The sequence below is a fragment of the Carassius auratus genome, linkage group LG44F, assembly GCF_003368295.1.
Source record: "Carassius auratus strain Wakin linkage group LG44F, ASM336829v1, whole genome shotgun sequence".
Classification (NCBI taxonomy): domain Eukaryota; kingdom Metazoa; phylum Chordata; class Actinopteri; order Cypriniformes; family Cyprinidae; genus Carassius; species Carassius auratus.
The window spans coordinates 1,872,805-1,897,712 of record NC_039298.1 but is presented as its reverse complement, the minus strand read 5'-3'; the positions used below and the strand labels follow the sequence as shown (position 1 = coordinate 1,897,712).

The 24,908-nt window shown below is 36.6% G+C and overlaps 1 protein-coding gene across 1 annotated transcript in view; it reads right to left on the bottom strand.

Annotated features, from left to right (window-relative positions):
• The window catches only part of LOC113068297 (zinc finger protein ZFPM2-like), a 46,371-nt gene extending 23,282 nt beyond the window's left edge, over positions 1-23,089 (bottom strand). The window contains exons 1-3 of the mRNA XM_026240988.1: positions 22,831-23,089; positions 10,067-10,192; positions 8,000-8,101 (exon numbers count right to left, since the gene is read on the bottom strand). Of these exons, the coding sequence (XP_026096773.1) occupies positions 8,000-8,101; positions 10,067-10,192; positions 22,831-22,870 (268 nt within the window). The 5' untranslated portion in view covers positions 22,871-23,089. The remainder of the gene's footprint in view (positions 1-7,999; positions 8,102-10,066; positions 10,193-22,830) is intronic.
• Positions 23,090-24,908: the final 1,819 nt, after the last annotated feature.

Below are 24,908 nucleotides of genomic sequence, written 5' to 3'. Positions count from 1 at the left end.
CGCGAGTTTCTGGAGAGAGAGAGATGGGGAAAGAGCGGGAGAATGAGAAAGATCTCTCAGCGTGGTGCAGCAGGCTGTTTGAGTGTGCTTGGAGTCAAGCAGCCAGAGAAGAAAAGGATTGTGGGAGTGTGGTGTGATTGTGTGATGTAGATGTCGGAGGCACAGTACACTACGTGGATGAGCAGGGTTCAAACACACCGTCTGCCCCGGACACACAATGCACTCGTGTTATACTCAGTTTATTTAAGATTATGGCTGTACTCTGTTTACCATAAAATGGGTCTTGTTTAACAAACACAAGCAGAATGATTATTTGTCAGTATATTGTTTAGATTAAGTTAATATGACAGTATACTTAAATATTGTTTTATAAGTGATTTAAGCAGAAATTTGTTCTTACATTTTAAGAATGTGGCCAATAAGTCTACAGCATAATTAAGAATATATATATATATATATATATATATATATATATATATATATATATATATATATATAATATATATATATATATATATATATATATATATATATATATATATATATATATATATATATATATATATATACCACATAATAATAATAATAATAATAATAATAATATAAATAAAGAAATTGATAAACGGGCTAATCTACACAAAAAAAAAAAACAGCAGTAAATATAAGAATCAGTTTGGGTATTTGCATGGAAATTATGATATTATGGTGATATTTATGCACATTTTTTTTTTAGGATGCAATATGTGCATTTGGAAACTTGCTAATTTGATATATATATATATATATAGACTACATATTTTTGAGGAATTTATTAAAACATTGTATCATATGTGTTTATTTAATGTCCATAATTTTGTATATGGATCAGTAAATTGCACTGTGTACTGAATGTGTAATATATATTTGACCAATAGTTAAAAGTAAATGGATAAAATTTTTATAAATTTAACTATAAGTGTGGGTATTATGGAAATTACGTTAAAAGTTCTGCCAATTTTTAATGAACAACATGCGCATTTGAGATTTGTGATTTGGCAAATAGGTGGCCTTAATATGAGCCTGATTTCAGTCAAACATCTGTTCATTAATCATATAAAACCCCATTCAAAGGTGTCTGTCTGATTCTCTTCCCCATCAAGGCCCTTCCTCTCGCGTGCATTTCCGGTTAAAGCGATTTGCTCTCAAGGCTCTTTTTTCAGCTAAAATAAAACTGAAGAATAACTTCATCTCCCGATGGTGAAGGGCAGAGGGCTTCACAATGACAATCTCCGTATTTGAAACTCACAAAATCCACCTCCTCCCCTCCTAAAAACCAGCTCTAAACCAGAGAGCATTGAAATTCCCCTCGCAGCGCTGCACGGGATTTGCTAAACGGCGGGGTGTGTGTGCGTGCGGTTGATAAACGGAGTGATGATCCAGCAACACGTCTTTATCCTCATGCTCCGCTTTAATTAACGCCGGCTTGTTTGTTGAAAAGATGATTAATATGCCAGTGAAAATGGCCTAATTGAATACCTCAACAACCCACACAATCAGGGAGGAACACGCTGTTTTGTTTTGTGTAGATTAGCCCTTTTATCAATGTCTTTATTTATATCATTATTATTACTACTTGGTATTTTCATTTGGGTGACAGCCCCCTCCTCCACACCCCTCCTGCAGGCGTAAGGTGGGACAGGCGTATGAATGAGCCACACTGTGTCCGTCACCCAGTCAAAGATCTCCCAGCTCGGGACAGTTTTTTAACTGAATGCTGTCCTAATAGTGGTGAAGTTTACAGAAAGGTCAAGTTTTAGGTGAGCTATTTCCGTTTGTTAATTTCTAGATTACCTTAGAAAAAAGAGAAGAAAAGAAAAAGCCAATTTTATTTAGTTTAAAGTCACAATGAAACAGAGGTAGCAACTAGAGGTGGAACTACACAGATGTCACAGTTCGGTATATACCTCGGTTCCGGGGTCACGGTTCGATACGGTTTCGGTAGAACAGAAATTCTACGAATATTCTACTATGCCTGGTTTCTTTTCATTTATTTTGTAAAGGCAATAAAACCAATTAAACAATGTGAAAATACTAAATATTATCACATTATGTTAAATATATATAATCTGCAGTACATATATAGGCCTACATACAAGGAATACGTTCTTGAAATTTATTTGATTTAGTTTACAGATAAACAAGGGGAAAAACAGTGTGACAATTCATTTTTGTGTCAGGCTTAATTTGTTCACAGAAAGGAAACTCAAATGGCAGAAAGCAACATCCTATTTGTTTTCTTTATTTTACAAAAGCACAATGTTTTTTTTTTTTTGATTGTGAGTGTACACAAATAAAATCAGACCTTTATAGAGTGATGTATTATTAATAAGACAATAAAGTTTAAACACACACACACACACACACACACATCAGTTCCAGCATTGCTAACTTGACAGCGCAGTTGGTACTTAACCTAAATAAAATACACTGATCCAAACATCAGCGCGCCTGCCTCTGTGTCACCATTGGAACTGAAGTACAAAGCCTATCATTTACATAATAAATAAAAGTTTAGCATTCAGATACGTAACATCACAAATATACAAAAATTATGGAATATTTGGATTTGAGCAGAACAAGAGAGGGAGAGAGGTAGGATACAAACTTTAAAACTTTAACCTTAAACAAACAAGGCAAGTCTTTTTTATTACTCTAGTCTCATGTTAACATCTGTAACTTTAAAGTCTCGTGTATTTTAATGTTTGTCACACTGAAATGTAGATTATAAATGCCTCATTCATTCATTCATCCATTTATTCATTCATATGCCCCATAGACCTTCCCTGAAGTGCATTATTGTAAATGTGATTTATGCTTGTATTGAAGGACTGCAAAAACTGCCACATATGCTGTCCACGAGTGTGAGGTTGTTTTCTACTGAACACAGTCAGAACTGATTTCTTTTAAAAGAGTTGAGAATATCTGCCTAGAGGATCAGAAAACAAGGAGGTCAGTGAGATAATAAATTCCCTCTCTCTCTCTGTCTCTGTTTCTGTGTCTCTCTCAGTTGGCTGTGAGCGCAGTGGTCGGCTGCTCTCGGCTCTGGTTTACATGTTCTCCGCTGCGTTCCTGCTCCCTGTGTGAAAAGACTTTAGGGGGCTCAATCAGTGGGACTTTGATGTCGACTGTGGCTGTAATGATTTCATATTGTTCCAGGGATTTCTCTAATCCACTACACTTTCATTAAAATCCCTCGCTCCATCCTGCCTTCTCCTGAAAGTCTTCGGACAGAATCATTCCCTTTTCCACCGCAATATTCATAAGGAAGTTATAACTGCAGATGCTTATTCAGTTTGAGATGTTGGAAGTCATTCCATGCAATGATTTAATTTATAAATGATTAGGTCCGGGAACAAGGAATAGTGACAGATCCGAGGGGTCACGAAACATAAAGAAAAAGAGTGCGGTTAACATGAGAAACTGTATTTCTAAATCAGACGGGCAAGCCTATCTGTGCCTGTGGAAATCCAAATTGCTGTATAAACTATATCCAAATGGATCTAACATATCTGCGCTTATGAAACACTCAGTTTTCTCACTGCAAGCACCCTTTGTTTTGTTGAGTCCCAACACTTGCTTGCAGTACAGATTGAGTGTGATGTGTGTTGAAAAAGATGCACTGGAGATACACTGGGGTAAATGTTTGAGTCAAAAGTTTGAGTCAGTTAGATTTTTTAAAATAAACTAATACTTCTATTCAGCAAGGATGCATTACATTTCTGAAGAATCATGTGACTGAAGACTGGGAATAAATTAGTTATTTTAAACTGCAATCATAATTCACAATATTACTGTTTTTACTGTATTGGAGGTGAGCATCCACAAAATAGTTGTTGGTCCCAGTTATGAAAAAAAAAAAAAAAAAACACCAATTCCATTTATTCTGTGTCTATTGGCTTGCATGGCATAGTGAGACTCGAACCATTCCGAGAAGATAAAAACAATGTTTCCTGATCAGATAAGCAAACACTGTGCCTCATTATTGTTAGAATGAGTCTGTAACTGAACTAATCACGTTTATTCAGATGACTGGAGGGAGAAAAAGGGAAATCCAGAGATAGAGACCGAGTATGAATAAAGAGCATGAATATCAGTGTGCTGTGATATCTCATCATCAAGAACTGATTACAAAGACTGTGATCAAATATAAAGATAGGAGGCAAGTCAGCTCAGTTTGGCACTAGTGACTGTACTGTGTAAATCTACTGTGAAAAGCAAGATAAAGCGCCTCCCAAAATGCCATTATTACATTATCAGATTTCATGCTTTTAAAGAGGGCAAGGCTTAATACAGTGCATCATCCAGCTGCACCTTTCAGACTCACTTTACTCCATCTTGAACTGTGCAATTGTGACATATAAAAAGTGTATTTTTTGTGGATTTATCTGTTGCATTGCATTACAACTTAATTTGAATAGTCAATTTTAGTACATTTTCAACATTCTACTAAATATATATAACTTTGCAACTACATGTTAGAGTAGTAGTAGACTGTTAGCCTAGGGTTAGTCAAAGACTATAGAATACCCAAGACATGTCACTCTTATAGGTTTGAATGGGAAAAAAGCAATGCTCAATATGGCCACTCAATCGCAGGAAGGCCCGCCTTCTGAATGAAACAGCTAATCACTAATCATTAAGGTCAGCATCACTGCAGCTGCCGTTAGAAGTCCCGGTTGCTATTTCAGCGTTCTGAGACGTGCTTTTAGGACTGCGCATGCGCACTCGCTGATCTAGCATGAAAAATAAGCTTTTTATACATTTATGATACAGTTGTTGTCACATTTCTTTGATGATTTCAAACATGAAATATAATTGTAAGCTTAGTGAACAGTTTTGGAGAATTTTATGTTTCCCCATACAAAGAGATAGGAGCTGCACTTGCATGCCCATTTCAAAGATGGCCACCGAGTGACATGACTTGTCTTAAAGAGACTTTGGGTTAGTAGAATGAGTTGTACTTCTATGTATGTTGGGAAGCATCAAAATAAAGTGTTGTCAGATATTAAGCAGACAGTCTACTAATATTCTAATGACTGCTAGTTGACCTGTGTAGTTACTTCTACATTGGCATGTGAAAGTTTAGGAACCCCTTGCAGAATCAGTGAAAATGTGAATAATTTTAACAAAATAAGAGAGATACTGTCTGAGGTAGTGTCCTGAGTAAGATATTTTACATAAAATATGTTTACATTTTGTACACAAGAAGAAAGAAAAGCTGAAATCATTCAAATTACCTCATTCAAAAGTTTGGGAACCTCTTGGTACTTAATACTGTTTGTGGTTACCTGGATGATCCAGGACAGGTTTTTTTTTTAGATGGTTGTTCACGAGTCCTGTGTTTGTTCTGAACAGTTAAACTGAGCACTGTTCTTCAGAAAAATCCTCCAGCTCCTGCAGATTCTTCAATTTTCCAGGATATTTGAACCCTTTCCAGCAGGGACTGTATGATTTACATTTACATTACATTTACATTTATTCATTTAGCAGACGCTTTTATCCAAATGAAGACAGTGGAAGCAATCAAAAACAAGGTGATTTAAGATCATCTTTTCACACTCAGGACAACTGAGGGACTGAGGACACAACTATTGAAAAAGGTTCATTCACTGATGCTCCAGAAAGAAACACAATGCATTAAGAGCATGAAGATCGAGGTAAACTGCACTTAATTTGTCTACGGGAAACATGGATCGCTGGGGACTTTAACAAAGCCAAACTCACGCAGGTCATGCCAAACTTTTATTGACATGTATCCTGTCCAACCAGAGGACCAAATACACTGGATCATTGCTACTCTCTGTCTCAGCTACCTGCACACTACCGGCTTTTGGCAAATCAAACCATGCTGCCATTTTCCTCACACCAGAATTTAAACAAAGGCCCGGTGCAGAGAGTAGTGATGCACTGGTCCTCCCACTCAGAAGCTAAACTACAGCTGCTCTTGATGATGTAGATTGGGACATGTTTCGGGCAAGTTCATCTGACGTCAGCGAGTTCACAGATACTTTATAAACATGCCAGCTGAGCTAGCACCTGAAACAATAACTATAAGGCCCTTCTCTAATCAGAAACCGGGGGAGGAAAGAACAGTCCATGCTGTGGTAAATCTACTGCAGGGGTGAGAGCAGATCCGTTGTTAGCTTAAGAGTTAAACTATTTCTACGTACGGTTTGAAAACAATCTAGGCAGCACGAGTCTACCATTCAGCACATCAAGAAGCAGCAGTCAGAGCAGCGATAATCATGTAATCACTGTGTCGGAGGACGAGGTTCGGAGGGCTCTAAAGCGAGTAAACATCAGGAGCTGACGCAGTGGGTAAGACACATGCCTTTGGTGTGAGAGACCCGAGTTCGAATCCACTGTGAGACACCAATGTGTCCCTGAGCAAGACACTTAACCCCTAGTTGCTTCAGAGGCGTGCGACCTCTGACATATATAGCAATTGTAAGTCACTTAATAAAATATAAAAGAGTCAGCTAAATGAATAAATGTAAATAAATGTAAAAGAAAGCAGCCAGACCTGATGGGACTTCTGACCGTGTTCTGTGGTCCTGCACTGATCAGCTCGCTGGTTTGTTTACATCCATCTTTAATGAGTCTCTTGCTACCTCGGTGGTTCCCACCTCCTTTAAACAATTAATCATCCCTGTGGCTAAGAACAATAAACCCTCTTATCTGAATGACTATCGTCCAGTTGCCGTCACATCAAAAGTCATGAAGGTCTTTGAGGGACTGGTAAAGAACTACATTTTGTACTCCATCCCAGATACTGTAGACCCTCTTCAGTTTGCCTATCGCCCCAATAGATCCACTGAAGATGCCATCTCTCACACACATTGACGGCAACAACAGGAACTATGTAAGGCTGCTATTTATCGACTATAGCTCTGCTTTCAATACGATCGTCCCCATCAGGCTTTCTTCAAAAACTCACAGACATCAGTCTAAACTATTCACTCAGCGACTGGATTCAAGACTTCCTCACCAGCAGACCTCAAGTGGTGAAAGTAGGCCAGTACACCTCCAGCTCCATCACCCTGAACGTAGGAGCCCCACAGGGCTGTGTCCTAAGTCCCCTGCTCTACTCTCTCTACACACATGACTGCATGTCTTCCCACAGCTCCACATCTGTTATCAAATTTGCTGATGATACTGTGGTTCTGGGCCTCATTCACAACAATAATGAGACCGCATAATTGGAAGAGGTAGAGAAACTTACATCATGGTGCCAGGACAATCTCCCCTCTCTACAGGACATCTACATCAAACGCTGCAAAAGCAGAGCTGTTAAAATCATCAAAGAAAAATATATATATATATTATTAAAATGTTTTAAACAAAATAAGAAAAATGTGAAAATGTGGACATCTTTATCCTGTTCAAAAGTTTTCACACTCCTTTTAATGCATTGTTTTTTTTTCTTGAGCGTCAGTGACTGTTTGAACCTTTTTTAATAGTTGTGTTTGAGTCCCTAAATTGTCCCCAGTGTGAAAATAAGTATCTCAAAATCATACAGTCACTGCAGGAAAGGGTTCAAATATGCAAAAGATGGAAAACTGAAGAATCAGCAGGAGCAGGAGGATTTTTCTGAAGAACAGTGCTCAGAACAAATAAGGGACTAATGAACAACCACACACACACAAAAAAAGGATCATCCAGGTAACCATACACAGTATTAAAAAAACTAAGAGTTTATACACTTTTGAATAGGGTTATTTTAATAATTTCACAATTTTCTTTTCTTGTGGACTAAATGTAAACAAATGTTATGTTATATATCTTATTCAGGACAGTACTTAATAGAAAAATTGTATGATCTCATATTTTTACAGATTCTGCAAGGTGTTCCCAAACTTTCGCATGCCACTGTAGTTAGTAAAATATCTAAAGTGAATTATCAGAATAAAGTGTTAAAATATGCTAAGTCTGTTAAGACTTGATTGGGCAGCTGTCTTACTTGGGCCGTCCCATTCCTCTGCTGTCAGTGGGCTTGGTTGGACTCGCTCTTCTTGTCCATCAATGTCTTGTTGTTCCACCTTTAAACTTCCAGCCATTTCACCTGTATAAAGACATCAAAGCTTAGGGGTTTCGCTGTACAAATGGCTAAACTGTAGCACAGTCAGTAAACCGGACCGATCTGGCTCTCACACTGGCAGAAGGTGTTCAGTGTCTTTCATTTAAAACCCTTATTCCTTGTAATTCCAATGTGCAGTTTCTCATTTTGGATTCTTTCAAGTGTCTGCTGTGGGATTTTATGCTAGTTTCTTTGGAGCGAATAGAAAAGAGACCGAGAGCAAGTCCCTGGACCCACCTTGATCACAGACAGGGTGCTTTTGTTAAGCCCTGTGACGAAACTTATTGGAAATGTTTAATTACAGTGTTGGGAAAGAAATTAAGCTACAAGATGATTTCTTAATTAAGCTGTGATTAAGGATTTTCTGCCTTTGGCTCTGACACCATGGGCAAAGTCCTACTTAACACCGTCACAGGCAAGAGAAGTTAACTCCAAGAACAGGCCTATTTACCTCAGATCCTCACACAACTTTACACACACACACACACCCACACACACACACACATTTATATACACAGACAGGGAATCAGTCCATGTCCTCTGCAGACAGGAAATTCCTTTCTAGTGACTGGAATGGATAAAACCATATGATCTTAAAACTCGAGCTGAATAAATACAGGGACAGATCCAAGCATTAAACCTTCTTGAAAGGACAAGACAGCCAAAATACCACTTAAAAGCTGGTGCATGTTCAAACCAGCGGGTTTCATGTATTCAGACAGATTAAGAGTAAAAAAAGAGTGATATTTTGAAAAATATAGATTCCCAGAGGATTGCTGGAAATCATCGAGTAGATTACCTACAATTTGTAATCCATTACTGATTTCAAATTACATGACAAAAATTTTAGATAGTAATGTAATCCACAACATTAAGCATTTGAGATGATATAATCAGACCACTTTTAGATTATTCTGCATATAACTCATTGATCACACTGATTTAAATAGATTTATATTGTACCATATTGATATACAAATATAAAGGGAAAGAAAATATATTAAAGGGTTAGTTCACCCCTTCAAAACGTAATTGGTCAAAACATGCGAGGAAATGAAAAAGGATTGCACCTCTTTCTATTCAACAAGAACAAAAAGCAAACCAGCACACATCGTTCCACCAATTTTCGAACAAAAAAGCGCAAGTGATTGTTCTTTTGAAGATCGGACGCTCGCAGGCAAAGCAGGGAGTTTACGCACTTCACTTTTGCCGTCGCAAACTTTTGAACAGGCATTTCAAAGAGAAGATTCATCATTTACAAATAAAAGTGCATAACGTTAGGATGCGGAGTGAATTTCAAATGGCTGGGGGGCTCTGAATTATCCCGTTCTGACGGTGAGGTGTTTCCGGCAGAAACGCCTGTAATTGAATTTCAGTTCAAAGAGCTGATGCTATTAGCCCGGGTTTGATGCTGGAGACCTGCAGGAAATACCAGCCACTCTGTTGTTATTTACTATGACCAATAACCCTGTAAGAAACATATACAGTAGGTCTTCCCTCAAAATGCCATATTTCTTCAATCTTCTCTTTCATATTCAAATTCAATTTCAGCACAAAACCAAACACTGCTTTGAGCTAAAGGGGCTGCGGTGGGAAGGTGGGGAAAGATTGTGGGTTCTAGAAAAAGTCTGATACTTCTAACATTTATAGTGTAACACAATACAAAATATAGCCCTCTAAACTCTTAGTTAATAGCGAATATGAAACTAACTATTAACTATGCCTCAATAAATTCCTGATTTGCTGCTTATTAATAGTAAGTAAGGTAGTTGTTAAGTTTAGGTATGGGATTTGATTAAATGATCTACAATGTAGTCATGCAGATTAAGACATTAATATTTAATTGGTCCTAGTAAACTAAAGTGTTACAGTGTGTTACTGTGTTTTCCAGTTGATTTTCAACCACATACATGTTTTTCTCTGGTTATCTTTAATGGGAAATGAGCTTACCATTTCTCAAGTGATCTCCTTCTTTAGAGATGAGCTTCTCTGGGTCAGAGTAGTAAAGCGAGTCGTCCTCCACAGACCCGTCTTCTTCTTTCAAGATCTCAGTCTTAAGTCCATTTTCAAACACTCCTGTCAAGTAACAGACAAATAAGTGCACAATATTAGCACTTCAGAAGATACCAAAGGAGAAGCGCTTTGAGCACCCAGAAAAGTGCTATATAAATGTAAGGAATTATTATTATTATTATTATTAAAGTGAATTTTCCTTTGTCTTCACTATTGTGAAAATGAAATACACTTTAAAACACTTTTAGGTGTATTTTAAGTAATTTAAGGACATAGTATATTTTAAAAGAATATGCTTAAATGGTTTTGGACACTTAATGGCATGTTAACTGCATACAGTTTATTAATAGTTTAAATTGATTTTAAATTCAAAAAGTTGAGTGCATTTTGAGTAGGACTTGAGTCCATCTTTATATGTCATTACATAATTACTTCTATTGTATTTGTAACATGGTTAAAGTTACTGCTGAATGTACTGACAAGCATTTATGATCAACTAAAATATATATTTCTGTTGAAAATTGTATTCCATGATATTAACATTTTTACGTAATTGCACATTTGTAAATCGCAATTTAGTACATTTCAAATATATCACATCAAAATGAAGTGTACTTCATTAAAAACAAAATTATTTAAAAGCAAAACTTTGAAGTTACTTTTTAAAGTGTGTTAAAAACATTTATGGAAGTGAACTCTCTTTAAGCATACTTAAGCGACTTTTTATTTCATTTATCTGCACAGAGTTTTTTTTTATTTTATATAAACTTTTTCAAGATTTGAAGTAAATTACAAGAGCACATTCGATGCTATTAAGCACACACTTCTTTTTTACTTTTTTACAAGGGCATTGTTGAGGCAGATAACCAGGAAGCTATATGAAATATTAAAATTGACTATTTTACCGTGAGTTATTGAAAACATGCAAGGATATATCCACGATCAAAGTAAGTCTGAAAAGTAACAGCACATCACTCTTCAATAAGCTACATGAAATCATGTCCATCAAACATCATGTCATGTCCATCCTTAACCTCATATCCCACCAAGTAGCTCAAACTATGACAGGATATCTGTTTTGTAATGTCTGGAAAACTGCAAAGTGTTCGACCTAAGCCAACACAGGAACAGATCCAAAGCCTAAGGTTACGTCTGCTCCGAGATAACTTGTTCACGCAAGCAGCGGCATTGAAGGTAGACAGAGCACACTTTCTTATTCATTTGCCTTATCAGTGGGTACAATGTTGATTTTTCATTTGCTTGCCATGCCTTTGGGTGGTACACCCGTGGAATCACAAAGTTCATTTTTCTCAGTTTGATTAATTTGTTTCCTCTGTCAAAAAAAAAAGAAGAAAAAAAGACATTGGCTCCATTCTATCAAGAGAGTCATTTTTATCCTTCCAGCTGTACATGTAACTTTGATATTTGCATATTAATGTTTTTTTTTCTTCAATCAGGGGGCATGGAGGAATAGAACCCACCTGAATTAAATTAAACAGACGTGTTTCACTTTTGATATTAAAAATATTCTTTCTTTGACGTTTCGTGTTTACAGGGCTGAAAACTGTAATGAGGAGTGAGATTCTGTGTGCAAAACAGTCTCGAAATAAAACAAAAAAATATTTCTACAGAGATATTCCCAGTTAGAAAATAAATTAATTAATAAAATATGTGTTGTTTTTTACTCTAAAAATTGCTAAAAGTTTTCATTTTAGGTTAGGTGTTGTCTATATTTTTACAGTGTGTGTGTGTGTGTGTGTGTGTGTGTGTGGGAGATGTTGTGGTCTGGGTGAGTAAACTCTTTCCTTTCATTAAGCTTTATGAATGGCCTCTTTGCAGGAGAGCAGCAGTGACTGTGTGCATGAAAGCAATGGAGATGCAGACGTGGTGAGAGGAGACACTCTGAACAAGGTCAGAATTTAACCACATTTGATCTTGTGGCAAAACAAAAATGTCCAGCTCTGGAGACTTGCTGGAGGTATTAACTTTAGCATAAACATATTTCATTCCTAGTTTAAATGACTGTAGATGGCAGCTCAGATTATTTAAATCTAGGAACAAATTCAGGGAAATTAAATGTTAGAGTTTTTATTGAAATCATTTGATTGTGGACTTTAGTATCTTGCCAAATCTTTAACAGAGCTCTGGGATAAACGCTAAATATTAAATACACTGTTAACCCTTACTGAACTGTAATATGACCAGTAACTTAACTGTAATATGCATTGCATCATGGGTAGTTTCAGTCACCTTGCTTATAAATGACAGTAATCAGTAATTTTACAGTTCATGAATTGATCAATAACTGTCAATAATAGGGTACTATAATTGTAACTGTAAATAAATCAGCAAAACTCACAACATCTACAGCTTTTTTTTTTTTTTTACAGGATTTGTAAATAGATTATTAGAGTATATATTATATATTTATTTCTACTTCGTGTCTCAACACTTTTTTTCAGTGTAAACAGATTTATAGATATTAATAGAAACTAAAGATATAATGGTGTGTGATTTCTAATCTATGGATAATTCTAAAATGTCTGAAATATTTCGTTATTGTCATCGTCACATGCTCTGGGGATTTGATCTCTTTAAAATAAGTGAGAAATTGTGTTCGATAATTAATTTCACCTTGTAATAATCAAAACAGTATTAATCAACAAAAAATCAGGTTGAGCAGAAAATATAACTGTGAAGAGATATGAAGACAGTAAAATAAGATCCATTTTCATTTTGACAAAAAGGTCCTTAATTAAGTGCAGACATAATTTGCAAACAGTGTCTAACCTCCTTCCTGCAGAACACACAGCACTTCAACTCCAGCTAGCCGCTCAAACACCCAGACGTCCACTAAAACACACACACACACACACACACACACACAAAGAAAGCAGAAAACACATGAAGTGAAATATGCAAGTATGCGGGCATGATCTGAGTGACTGCTAATTTCATGCTTGGATTTGCCGCTCGCCTGCGATGTTGGAGGTGTGTGTTTGCATGGTGATAGCGGCCCGGCTCGGTATCAGCTGGCTTCAGTGTAGAGCCATGCTGCCCCGTCGCACACCGCAGCCAAAGCAGGACGCTCTCCAGCGCTCTAATTACACCTGAGCTAATTCAATCTGACAGCAGCGAGCCGCATGGAAATCAGCCTTCTCTTCCCCATCAGTCCAGCCTGGTCCTTCTATTCTGCTATTTTACAGTCGAGTTTCTGCATCTGACCAAAGATTGACGAGCACGAATGGCACACCAACAATTATTTTTGAGAGAAATAATGCAAAGTTCATACACAGATTTTCTATATAAAAAGAAAATTACTATATTTGTCTAAATATGCAGCAGTACACAGAAAACTGTGCATAGTTTAGCATAGTTAAGCGATTAGCAATATCACACAAGCAAGCATGCTGTTTTTTCTCGAATACCAGGATGTTCAATTAACCAGTTAATATCGTGTTACATTTTAGACACCATATTGTCAAAATGGTCTGTTTTTGCTCTTGGAATGTTTTTCTTTCCCAAATGAATCTGTTTTATTTTAAAAATCAGTTTTTCAATGATCCATTCATAAAGAATGGATCCATTCACTTGCTTCTCTCTGAAATGAATCTATGTTTGTGAACTAAATAATGATGCAATGATCCATTCATAAAGACAGTCACTTGCTTCGTTCCTAAATGAATTAGATGTTCAAAAGAATCGGTTGAATAAATGATTCAATGACTCATTTTAAAAGACAATGACTTGCTACCTACTTACTATTAGTTTTAGTTTTTAAATGTAAAAGCTTAATTTAATTAAATAAATAAAAAAATAAATGTATATATATATATATATATATAGAGAGAGAGAGAGAGAGAGAGAGATTTTAAAATTCAAAATATTATAAAACAATATCATAGAATTATGCATGCAATTGTAAACACAGTGTACACAAATTCTGCCATTTTTGTCAATATCACACATCCCTAGTATGCATAATTTCATATACTGTAAATTATAAACAGGTGCATAACATCCAGAAACTGCCCTCCTGCACTGACCTGCCATAATTTCATTTAGCAGTTTTATAAAAATTATCTTTACTTCAGGGATAACACATAATATACAGAAACTACGCATGCTTGATTACATTCCCAGACAGAATCATTCTTTCCTCCCAGTGCTCTGTGTGAATGTCAGATTTGGATTCCTCCTCCTAAACCTCGGCAGAACATCAAACAAACAGCTGTGTCGGCCTGGCACTTCATCACATGCCCGATCACCGCAGTGCCATAACATCTCAGTGGTTCTGCTGGGCTCCTCCCGGGGTAGATGGGCCAGAGAGATAAGGGACGAAGAAGGACAGGGTTCAGGAAATATGTGGGCCAGGAATGGCTTTTAAAAGTGCCTCAGGGCCTCTGAGAACATCTACCTCCACCTCCAGCAAAAAAGTAGACCCCATGTTTAACTTGACATAAATATGGTAGGAGGGATAAAAGCAAAGCATGTTCAATATGTTGTAAACTCTCAGAAATAAATGTACAAGAGTTGTCAGTAGAGTGGAATCTTTTCAAATATTGAGACCTTAAAAGTCCATTTTAGTTCTTAAAATGTACAAAAATGTACCTTTCGAAAGGATACTGCCCCAGTGACAGCTTGAAGTACATTACTAATCATTTAGGTTTTCATAATATTATAACTTATTTTGATGTGTTGGCTTACATACTAAAGCACATGTAAAGTACTTGATTATAGTTTTAACTCTAGTGTGTTATTTGATATTACATTTACATTTAATTTTAAACATACTATTAAAAGTTATTAAATATTAAATGCACTAAACTGAAACTTTGTCAATAGAAAGGTGTAATTTCAAAAAATATATTTGAATGCATGAAATACAAGTTTCAATAGACATTAGAGTATAATTTAGTTTGACAAAAATGCTTGTCTGTACACTCAGCAGTAACTTTAACTATTTCAACAGAAAATAAAAGAAATTATGAAAATACATATAAAAATAAGTCCTACTTCATTGAAAAAAAGGCACTCTTGGGTTCAGCTATAACTGCATTTAAAATAAATGTAAACTATAATACATTTTTATTTAGTTGTAAGTAACATGCAATTAAGTGCATATTTTTACAAATAATGTTGGTGTAATTACTGTTTTTGCTTTTTAGCACAGTTTACCTAGAGCTAAGTATATCATATTCTCTAGACAGCTCTCAAAGCATGTGATATCAGTGATACATCTTTGTTTGCTCTGTGATGTGAGAGAAATTAAGTGGGACTAATCTGAGATACAATAGGAATCTTGTTTTCCGTTTAGCAAACAGACGCCCCATCAGCGATCACCATGTTCCCATAATCCTCACATGCTCAGTCTTTCCCATGAACAGCCTTTGTGCCACTGTATCTTTAAATGGGATTAGATGAACGATTACACAGCATGGAAATATGAATAATGTTCAGAGCTCATCCTATGTTACACACTCTAATCCCAGACCTAGTATTTACAGAGAAGCATAGGAACAATGGCTCACATAAGAGCTGAAATCTGGACTGAAGAGGGAGCACAATGACCTACAACATCAATTTCCTGACTTTAAAGATCTGAATTATCTGCTCACAATCACCGAAACCCAACAAGAAATCAATCCACCCTAAAATAATCAGTTACGTTCATCAGAGCTATAGTCGCCATCATCCAGACATTTACTCTACTGAATTGTACATTTACATTATAAAGCATCTTATATATCACAAAGAAATCAGATTATAAAAAAAATCTGAGAAGCAGCAGATGTGCACAGAGGTCTCCGTTTGTTCGTTTAATCTCATTACTGTATGTGAGAATCAACTGGGATATTAAAGAGACCTCCTCTTATAGTCCTTTCATCCTCATATGCTGTTCCTTCTTACGGCAAAGAAATCTTTCCAAATATGTGACGCAGTATAATTTTCTGACAAAACCCAGATGTAAACAGAAAACACAACTAATAATTAAGCTTTAGGGGTATTGCGGTATCCTGGAATCGTGCTGCGCAGTCACTAAAGGTTACTGAAGAACCTAAAGGCTGTCATTTGATATCAACAGCTTTGCAGACTCAACCCCAAAAGCGCTTCGAATTATGAACTTTTAAGCGTGGTTGGCAAAAGATGCTCACACAGACTTCAGCTATCACCTATTAGTGCACAGGATTTGTGCCATTAGCGATTTTCAGCTCCGCATTTAAAAGCGTTGCCATCACATTTGCTGTGGAGGTGCTGAAGTTAAAATTAGACCGCCGAGCTCTCTAATCCCAACAAACAGCGTTTACTGTAGCACCTGCAGCCACTGTACAAGCATTTATTAACCATTTTATAAGACTATTTGACAATTTCTCATGTTTGGCGTCTTTGTTTAGATACAGACAATTATTATAAAACTGCATCCAACAAGCAAGCAGTTATGAGCTCCTCTGCACTTTCACTACTGATATTTCACTCACCCGACCTGATCAATCTCAGCACCTTTCTGTGGGGAACAAGCTCTTAACAGTCACTGAGAGAAAATTGCCCATATTCTTCATTTCTGCATAAAGCTAACAGTGAATTTCTTCAGTTGTTTGTCACATTGAGACATTTATATCAATCTTCAGAAGAAAGCAAATATCATAATCACAGATTTGATGGGTTTGATCATACATTACAGATGCATGATCTATTTAGGTAGTCAACAAACCGATTCATCTTTCACTGAGCCATATTTATATGACAAGTGCTACTAATTCATCGAAAAGCAAATGCTATAATGCTAACTTGCTGTCTAATAATTCATTATTAGAACTTTTAAACAGAGACAGTAAACTAATGAAGAAATGTCCCAGATCCCACTTCTGAAGTTTGTGCATTCAAGTGCTTTGTTGTCTGAAAGAACAAGAATGGTGGACATTCGTGAGTTCATTCTTACCTGTTTACTTGTGAAAATCATATTAAAGTCAAAAGGTATATTGAAGAGGAATTGAAATTGAGTCAACACAGGTTATGAATAAGATGTAGAATCCTATTCATTGGTAACCGAATTAATATTGACCGTGCTAGCCAGCAATATCTGTCAATTAATTGCTATTTTCGCTGTGTTCGATGCACACAATTTGCATCAAATGGTTATTTAGATATCTAAATATACATAACTGTAACAGCTTGAGAAAGCGATGTATATGTTGTAATGTATATAACATCAATAAAAATCAGCATGTTTCTCTCCAGCATGTTTAAAGTTTACGGCCTGCCCAAATCAGAAACTTGGTTATCAAAAGGATCTCAGAGTTTCTGGGTTGTAAATATGACTTGAGATGCTGTTCATGTCTAATTTCCAACAATACAACTCTATTATTTTGTAATGACACGGAGGCGGCGTTAGAATCCATGTGCAGTTTAATAACATCCACAGCAGACAAATCCAAACAGCAGGCAGAGAATCGTAATCGTAGTAGGCAGAGAATCATACACAGATAGGCAGTCCAATCCAAACAACAAGACAGTGGGCAAATCCAAAGACAGAGACAGGGAAACCAGGCAAAGATCATACACAAGAAGGCAAACAATGGCAATGGGAATAACGCTCGGTAAGGCAGACAGGCTGGCAATACTTCGCAACGTGATAGTGGTTGGGGCCATGCTTATATATTGCACAAACAGGAAGTACAGGTGAAGCAGAGGGAGCGGATCACAGTCAGTTCTGGGGAGAGGGCTCCCTCTGCTGGCGTGGCGTTACATATTTACTATAATTCTGATAGCATGTGAATGTAGCATGAATACGGGAGCTCTGTGCACACAGGCGCTAGCATTCTGAGTCATGCCAAAATAAAAGTCCACTTCCTACACATCGGCCAAACAGATTTTTTATTTTCTTTCCAGCTAAAGAAATGAAATTGATGTTTTAATGTTTTTTTTATTATTATTATACAATACCCTTGTTGTCTGATTTCATTTCTGATTTGACATATTGTTCAAATGTGACCTTGATCTACACGTTTTCCATTTAGGTAGACAGGAGATGTAGTTGCCTATTGACGACATAGAAAATAAACACACAAGGGCGCTACCAAGATGTTGGTATAACTGGAAGGACAAGCTCTTTAACAAATCTTCAGTACAAACACTCTAATTGAGCCGTCTTTTTGTTCCCATTGAAAACCAAGCGCCAGTTTGTGTATCTGACAACAGTTATTGATTTAACCTCATTGAAAGCTCAATGAAGGTGAGGAGAATAAAAGTGGCGTGTTCGTCCAAAGCCGCTGGACCTCACTGATAGGACATCTAGCACAGCAGGGGCATCGATGATTAAGGTTCATCAAATAAACATCTCGCTTATCTTGTTTTTGCCATTGATTCTGTCGGCCTCTCTTAGAGCCACGGGTCCCAGAAGCAGCCTAAAGATGCACTTTAAGGACAAACTTTTGGACATTTGTATTAAAGCGTTTGGTTATATTTTGTATTGGCTGACTAATACAGATGTTTCAATAACAACATTTAGTGAACAATTATTGTTACACAATTATATATTTTTAATTTAATCTAATACTATTATTTAGCAAGAATGCATTAAATTGATTTTAGAAATTATAAAATTTAATATAACAACATTTATATTATTATGCATAGCAATACATTATATTCTAATAATAGTTTTAAGAAAGGCAACACATTTTTGATAATTAAATGGTGTTTTATCATACTGCATTTGCACCATTTTCTATAGCAATGAACCACTCAGGCTGTGCATTACAGTGATTTTACCACGGTTACCCCTTACCTTTACTGTAATGCACAGCTTCTCTTTGCTCGCTGCTTTAATAAATTAGCTTCCAGGCATCACTAATCACTGAGTTGTGGAATCTGTGTGTCAAACAAACAAAGACAAACAGTAGCTGCATTCCTAAACAGTTTGGACGTCTCCTGGCGTTCCTGGAGAAGGGTGAGACAGGCGCGTGGCGTTCCCCTCCTCCTCCTGCAGGCTAGTGAGCCACAGCACTTCATAGCTCATTAGTGCTGAACAGATGCTGGGGAGAAAGTTGGCACGCAATAAGCCCTCTCTTCATATTGCACTGATCTGTGAGAGATAGCTCGCGACTGAGGGATGCCTCACGCTGGCATGTGGCAGACAAAGTTTATCAAAACCGATTAAAAAAAAGAATAAAGGAGAGGCAACAAATCTGACATCCTTGATAGGGTATAATATTGAAATCAATTATCATATTCTGACAGCACAAACTTAGCACTGATAACCACGAATGACAGCCTCCAAATAAATCATTGAAGTATTGTGAACAATGCGAGCACTTTGGCTGCAAGAGCTGAAACTAGTGACAAAACTTAGCAGTTACACTATATTGAAACAGTAGTTAGAAGCATATACAGTGGTCACAAACAGTCTCTGGACACCTCAACTGAACTTAAAAGCATGTCATTATCATTGAAATAGATATCAAAATTTCTAAATTTGCACACAAATGATGCTCAAGTGAACTAAATTCACTCTTCTTTGTTTTTGCAATGACTTCTCAAGGTGTCAAGGTTATTTATCGTGAAGTCAGTTCTCCTGTAGTTCACATAAGAACCACAGGTGTGTCACATTAACTATGAAATTCTGTATACATGCATATAACAATAAGACAAAGACATTCGAAGATAGAACACAAAATTATGTATTTGAGAGAGTTATGATGCATATATTTTGTGTGATATATTGTATAAATAAATACACACACACCATAATTTCAAATTCAGTAAGTAATTAATAAAAAATATCCTCAATGTATCTACAGCTTCTTTTCTTTTTGTACGTTTGTTCTCAGTACCCTGTCTAATGGTACATCTTTGTATCTCTTTGAATTTAACAATCTCTAAAGGATTCACGGTAACACTTTATAATAACTGCATGCTATTAATCATTAGTTAAGCATTAGGAAACAGTTAATTCATAATTTATAAAGCATTAATAGACATTTATAAGCAGTTTATAAATACAGATATAAATGCTTTATACCTGATTTAAAAGCATATCTATAATGTATTTAATAATTGTTTTTTCATACTTTATTAATGATCAGTTTATCATTTCTAAATTAAGTATAGCATTATTTACACACCAGTTATTAAGGAGTTGTAAGTGGTTCATAAGATCACTTAGAAATTGTAAGTAAATGATTAATAAACTATTTAAATGTGCATTCATACATCTTTTTATTCAGACATATAGTAATAGTTACTTATAGTGTTAATAAATGGTTTATTAACATGTATTTCTACTGTAATTCAGGGTTAATTCAGGTAGTTATAAAACATATGTAGTTGTTAGTTAACTATTTTTGTGAGCTCATCTAAAGTGAGGACTATTTATGCCTTGTAAAGCTTTTACAAATGAGATTTAAAGGCTCTTAATATTTCTATGTTCTATATCACTGTGTTGTGTTTGTTTCTGTTTTTTGTTTAGAAGATAACTGAGCCTTTAAATATCCTTTATAAATGCTTTACAAGGCATAACTAGACTTACTTTAGATGAGCTCACATAAATAGTTAACTGACCACTACTAAATGCTTTATAACTACCTGAATTTACTACATTTTTTGTGATCTTATGAATCACTGGCAACTCCTAAATAACTGGTTTGTAAATAATGCTATACTTCATTGAGAAATGATAAATTGATCATGAATAAAGTATGAAAATACAATTATTAAAACACATTATAGATATGCTTTTAAATCAAGAATAAAGCATTTATATCTGTATTTATAAACTGATTATTACTGTCTATTAATGCTTTATAAATTATGAATTATCTGTTTACTAATGCTTAATTAATGATTAATAGTGTGTAGTTATTATAAAGTGTTACCGGATTCACATTAGTACTATAAACGTAAATATTAGTATCTAAAGCGTGCTTATTAGTACCTTTTGAAATGGTTACCACCATGGTGACAGCTTCTGTACCTTTGTTTCTGAGAGTTTAGGGAACAGTGCGGTGACCAACAGCAATTATTTGCTGTTTTACAAATTCAGCAGACAGTAAAAACGGCGAACCCGTCTTGCACCGACAAACAATTTGGCCAAATGTACACTGCGTGTCCGTGCAGGTGATCAGAGGTTGAGATGAACAGCTGGTAGCAGCCTGTGCTGGAGATGCAGAGCTGATAGCACTGACGCTGCTCTCCCACCAAGACACCTCGGCCATCCAATCTCCCTTACCATCAAACTAAACCCCTAAACACCAACAGAGGGGGGAGGATGCATGGGAAAGAAAAAAAGATGACCCCGAAATGCCCTTTATATCTCTCCATAAGGAGAGAGACAGATCTTTCAACAGGGCTAAAATAGTGGGAGAAGAGAAAATACATAATTTATCACCATATTATCGGAAAATCCAGGCATCCTAATAAAGAGACTGTTCTGTGTCTTATCATGCGAAGTGGAGGATGGGAGAGGGATTATCAGGCTGGAGCAGACCACAGGCCTGGAATTCTAATGGTAATAATGGGGTTTCTGATGGTATATCTTCCTCAGCTTATCAAGCCCATTATCTGCCCTTATCGCCACAGTCATCGGGGCAAATTAATGAAGCTCTTTCAGTGCTCTCGCTTTATCTGCCTCGCATATATAGGGTTCAGATAACAGGGCAAACTGTGTTCAGTCGGGAACAAAATCCAACCAAGGAAAAAAGACAGGAGTGTCTCTACCCATAACAACCTCTTTGTCCTTTGCTATGAGCAGGTGGCTGGCGAAGCTGCGCTCTTTACAGGTGCTACAGTTATTTCAAGAACTCTGTGATGTATGCTAGTGTTTCAAATCAGAAATATGTGGGACACGTCTGCAGATTGAGATATCACTACAACTGCCTGCTGTATAATGCAGACCTTGAAAAGCAGAAAACAGACGTGATGAGAGCTGATATGCCCGGACTGCTAAGCAAATAGTTTCATCACGACAGAATCTCCAGCGCAATATGCCAAGACTGGAAACAAATAAGGTTCTCTGGAGAGCTGTCCTTGTGTTACATTTCAAGTCTGCCGCTAAAAAAATTGAAATTTCACCCAGTGTCTTCCAAAGCTCTTCTATGTAATTCTGAGATGCATTTACAGATATTAACAGATGTTTTGCAGTGCTTGCACTACTCAATAATAATAATAATACATGTAGCAGTTTTACTATTTTTACAAGTTTAATGTTACTTTCATATCATATGTCTAGATTCTAATTTCTAGCATTCATTTTTTCAAACATTTTTGGGAAGTTCTGGATTTAAAATATCAATGATTGTTATAAATTAATTTAGTTTATTAAAAGCACTGGATTAAAAGTCACAAGAGACATAATGCATATGCTTATACTTCACAAGCATTGCATGCAGCCGTTCAGACAAATTCAGGAGTTTCTAACTTTCCAGAGATCTCAGTTATGCCATTTCAATTTCGATATAAAAAAGGAAGAAGAAGAACAATTCTGATAAACGCATGAAAGATAAACGAGCCTTTGATTTTTCGGATCCATATCTGACTGATCATATATTCTCCATCACCAATCGATAAATTAAAATAATGATAATAATAATCAAACATCAACTCAAGCTGACCATATAAAACTATAAACAACCTGTTCTGACATCTGAAAAAATTAAATAAAATAAAAAATAAGGCATGAGTAAAATCCGCGTTGGCAAACTCACGTTTGAACTGTTTCGGGTTGCTCTGCTTCCTCCGGGACATTCCTGCTTCCGCGCGCTGGACTCGAGATTACAAGATGATACCGCGACTCATCCAAACCCAGATAAACGCAGTGCCTGTAAGACAAGACTCGGGTGTGTTTCGGTGTTTGTCTGATTCCAGCCAGGCTTTGCTGGTCTCGTCGTGTAGTGTAGAAAGAGAGAGTGAAGTTGCGCGGTGCTCCGGGCGCACACTGACAGCGCTGATGAGCGCGTGCTGAGCTTTTGTTGCTGGAGGTTTGAGCGCAGCAGCAGCGCTCACACACTCCACACACACACACACACATTCACTGCACTCTGCTGTTTACAAGCTGTTTTCTCTCTCCCCTCGGGATGTCTGCTGCGGAGATATATATGCAACTTTCCGGACTTGTAGAATTTTGTTTTTGTTCTTAACTTTTTAATTACATCCAAAAACCTTCTGTATTTAAGTAGCTACAGAACAACACATTGTAAACTGTCTCAATACTGTGGCTGTGTCTTTACACTATACACTATATGTGTACTATGCATAGGCTACTATTTTTCTATTTAGGGGGCCTAAAAACCACAGTGTCGCTCCGGTCATAGAAGCCTCTGTGGGGTCCTGCAAGGCTACACGAGCACATCAAGCGCACTGTTTGGGACAAGACAGAAAAACTGGGATTTGAGCATGCACTTAAAACTTTTCAAAAAAAAAATTTGAAATCATTTTTATTTATGAGATGATGGCATGCTGGATTAAACACAGTGTTATGCATGTAACAGCAAGGTAGTAGCACCTGAAAAATACTGCACTATGAAAGCAGGCTGTTTGCAGTGTTTACTGCACAATATGCAACACGCATTGTGCAATATTCTGTTCTAAATGAGTTTCAATACCTAAGAGAGCATTTTTGGATCTGATCTCGGTGCGTTCTGATTCAGAAGTACACTATACGTGCATTGTATCAAATTATTAATTTAAATGCATAACAGTTGATGACTCTCAGTGTAAAGAGGGTCCGAATCTTTTTCCATTACAAAGAACTTTTATTTGAGGTTCTTCATAGAACCATAGATCCCAGTAAAGAAACTTAGTTTTTAGTGTTCGATATACACAAACACATTCAAATTCCTCCACATTTCTTTAAATAACACAAATGCCAGAAAAGTGTCACCAACACAGTCCCCGTCTTGTTTGCAATTTGATGCATTTTCAGACTATAGATGCTGAGATTTAGCGCGCTGAGAATCATGTCATCAATCTGAGGCTCAGCTCAAGGATTTGCACCTCTCTTTTTGTGGGAGATATCAAGAGAGAGCTGAGTTGCATTGAGATGCGGGAGCGAGCGCGCGCCAGAGATGGATTAATTATGAGCCAGCATTGAAAGCAGGCTTATCATCACTTAGCACAGGAGACAGGCTCACACGATCACAGGGCACAGATAAGACAGGAACAATGCGATGCTACCTCGCATCCCATCGCCTTACTTTTTTATAATTAAAAACATGCAATTATGCCATATCTTGCTCAGCCAAGAGGGTAATGTAAATAACTGTGCTGTAAAATGATGGCAGGTGAAAGACAGTAAAACAAAGAGGACAGAATGACCTCTGTGGAACAGAAGATACAGAGCAGGTGAAAGTGCATGCGGTGCTCTTACAGTAAATCACATCCACTTAACCTTTACTGTAACTCCTAAAAATAAAGCTTCTTCAGTGGTTCTTCAGAGGCTCCTGGCATTATTCACCTCTAAATGTCTAAATGTATATATTCCTCAGATCAGACCATTTCAGGCTTCTTTTAAGCACTAATGTTTTTAAAGAATATCTAATATCAGGCTTTAAGACGTTATGAGATCTTTCTTGAGGAGCTACAGAGGAATGGGACAGTTCTGGCGTCTTACATACGGTTTTAATGCGTGCATCTCCATGCATTTTTTTCCTATCTCTCTGAGACAGTTGATTTGAGCAGGCACAATTAAGGCATAATTCATCCAGTTATTTTATCTGGCTTGTCTGAAGCCCTCAACTCCTTGCACCTACCTTCCATCACCTTCACATTTTTGAAGACCTTTAAA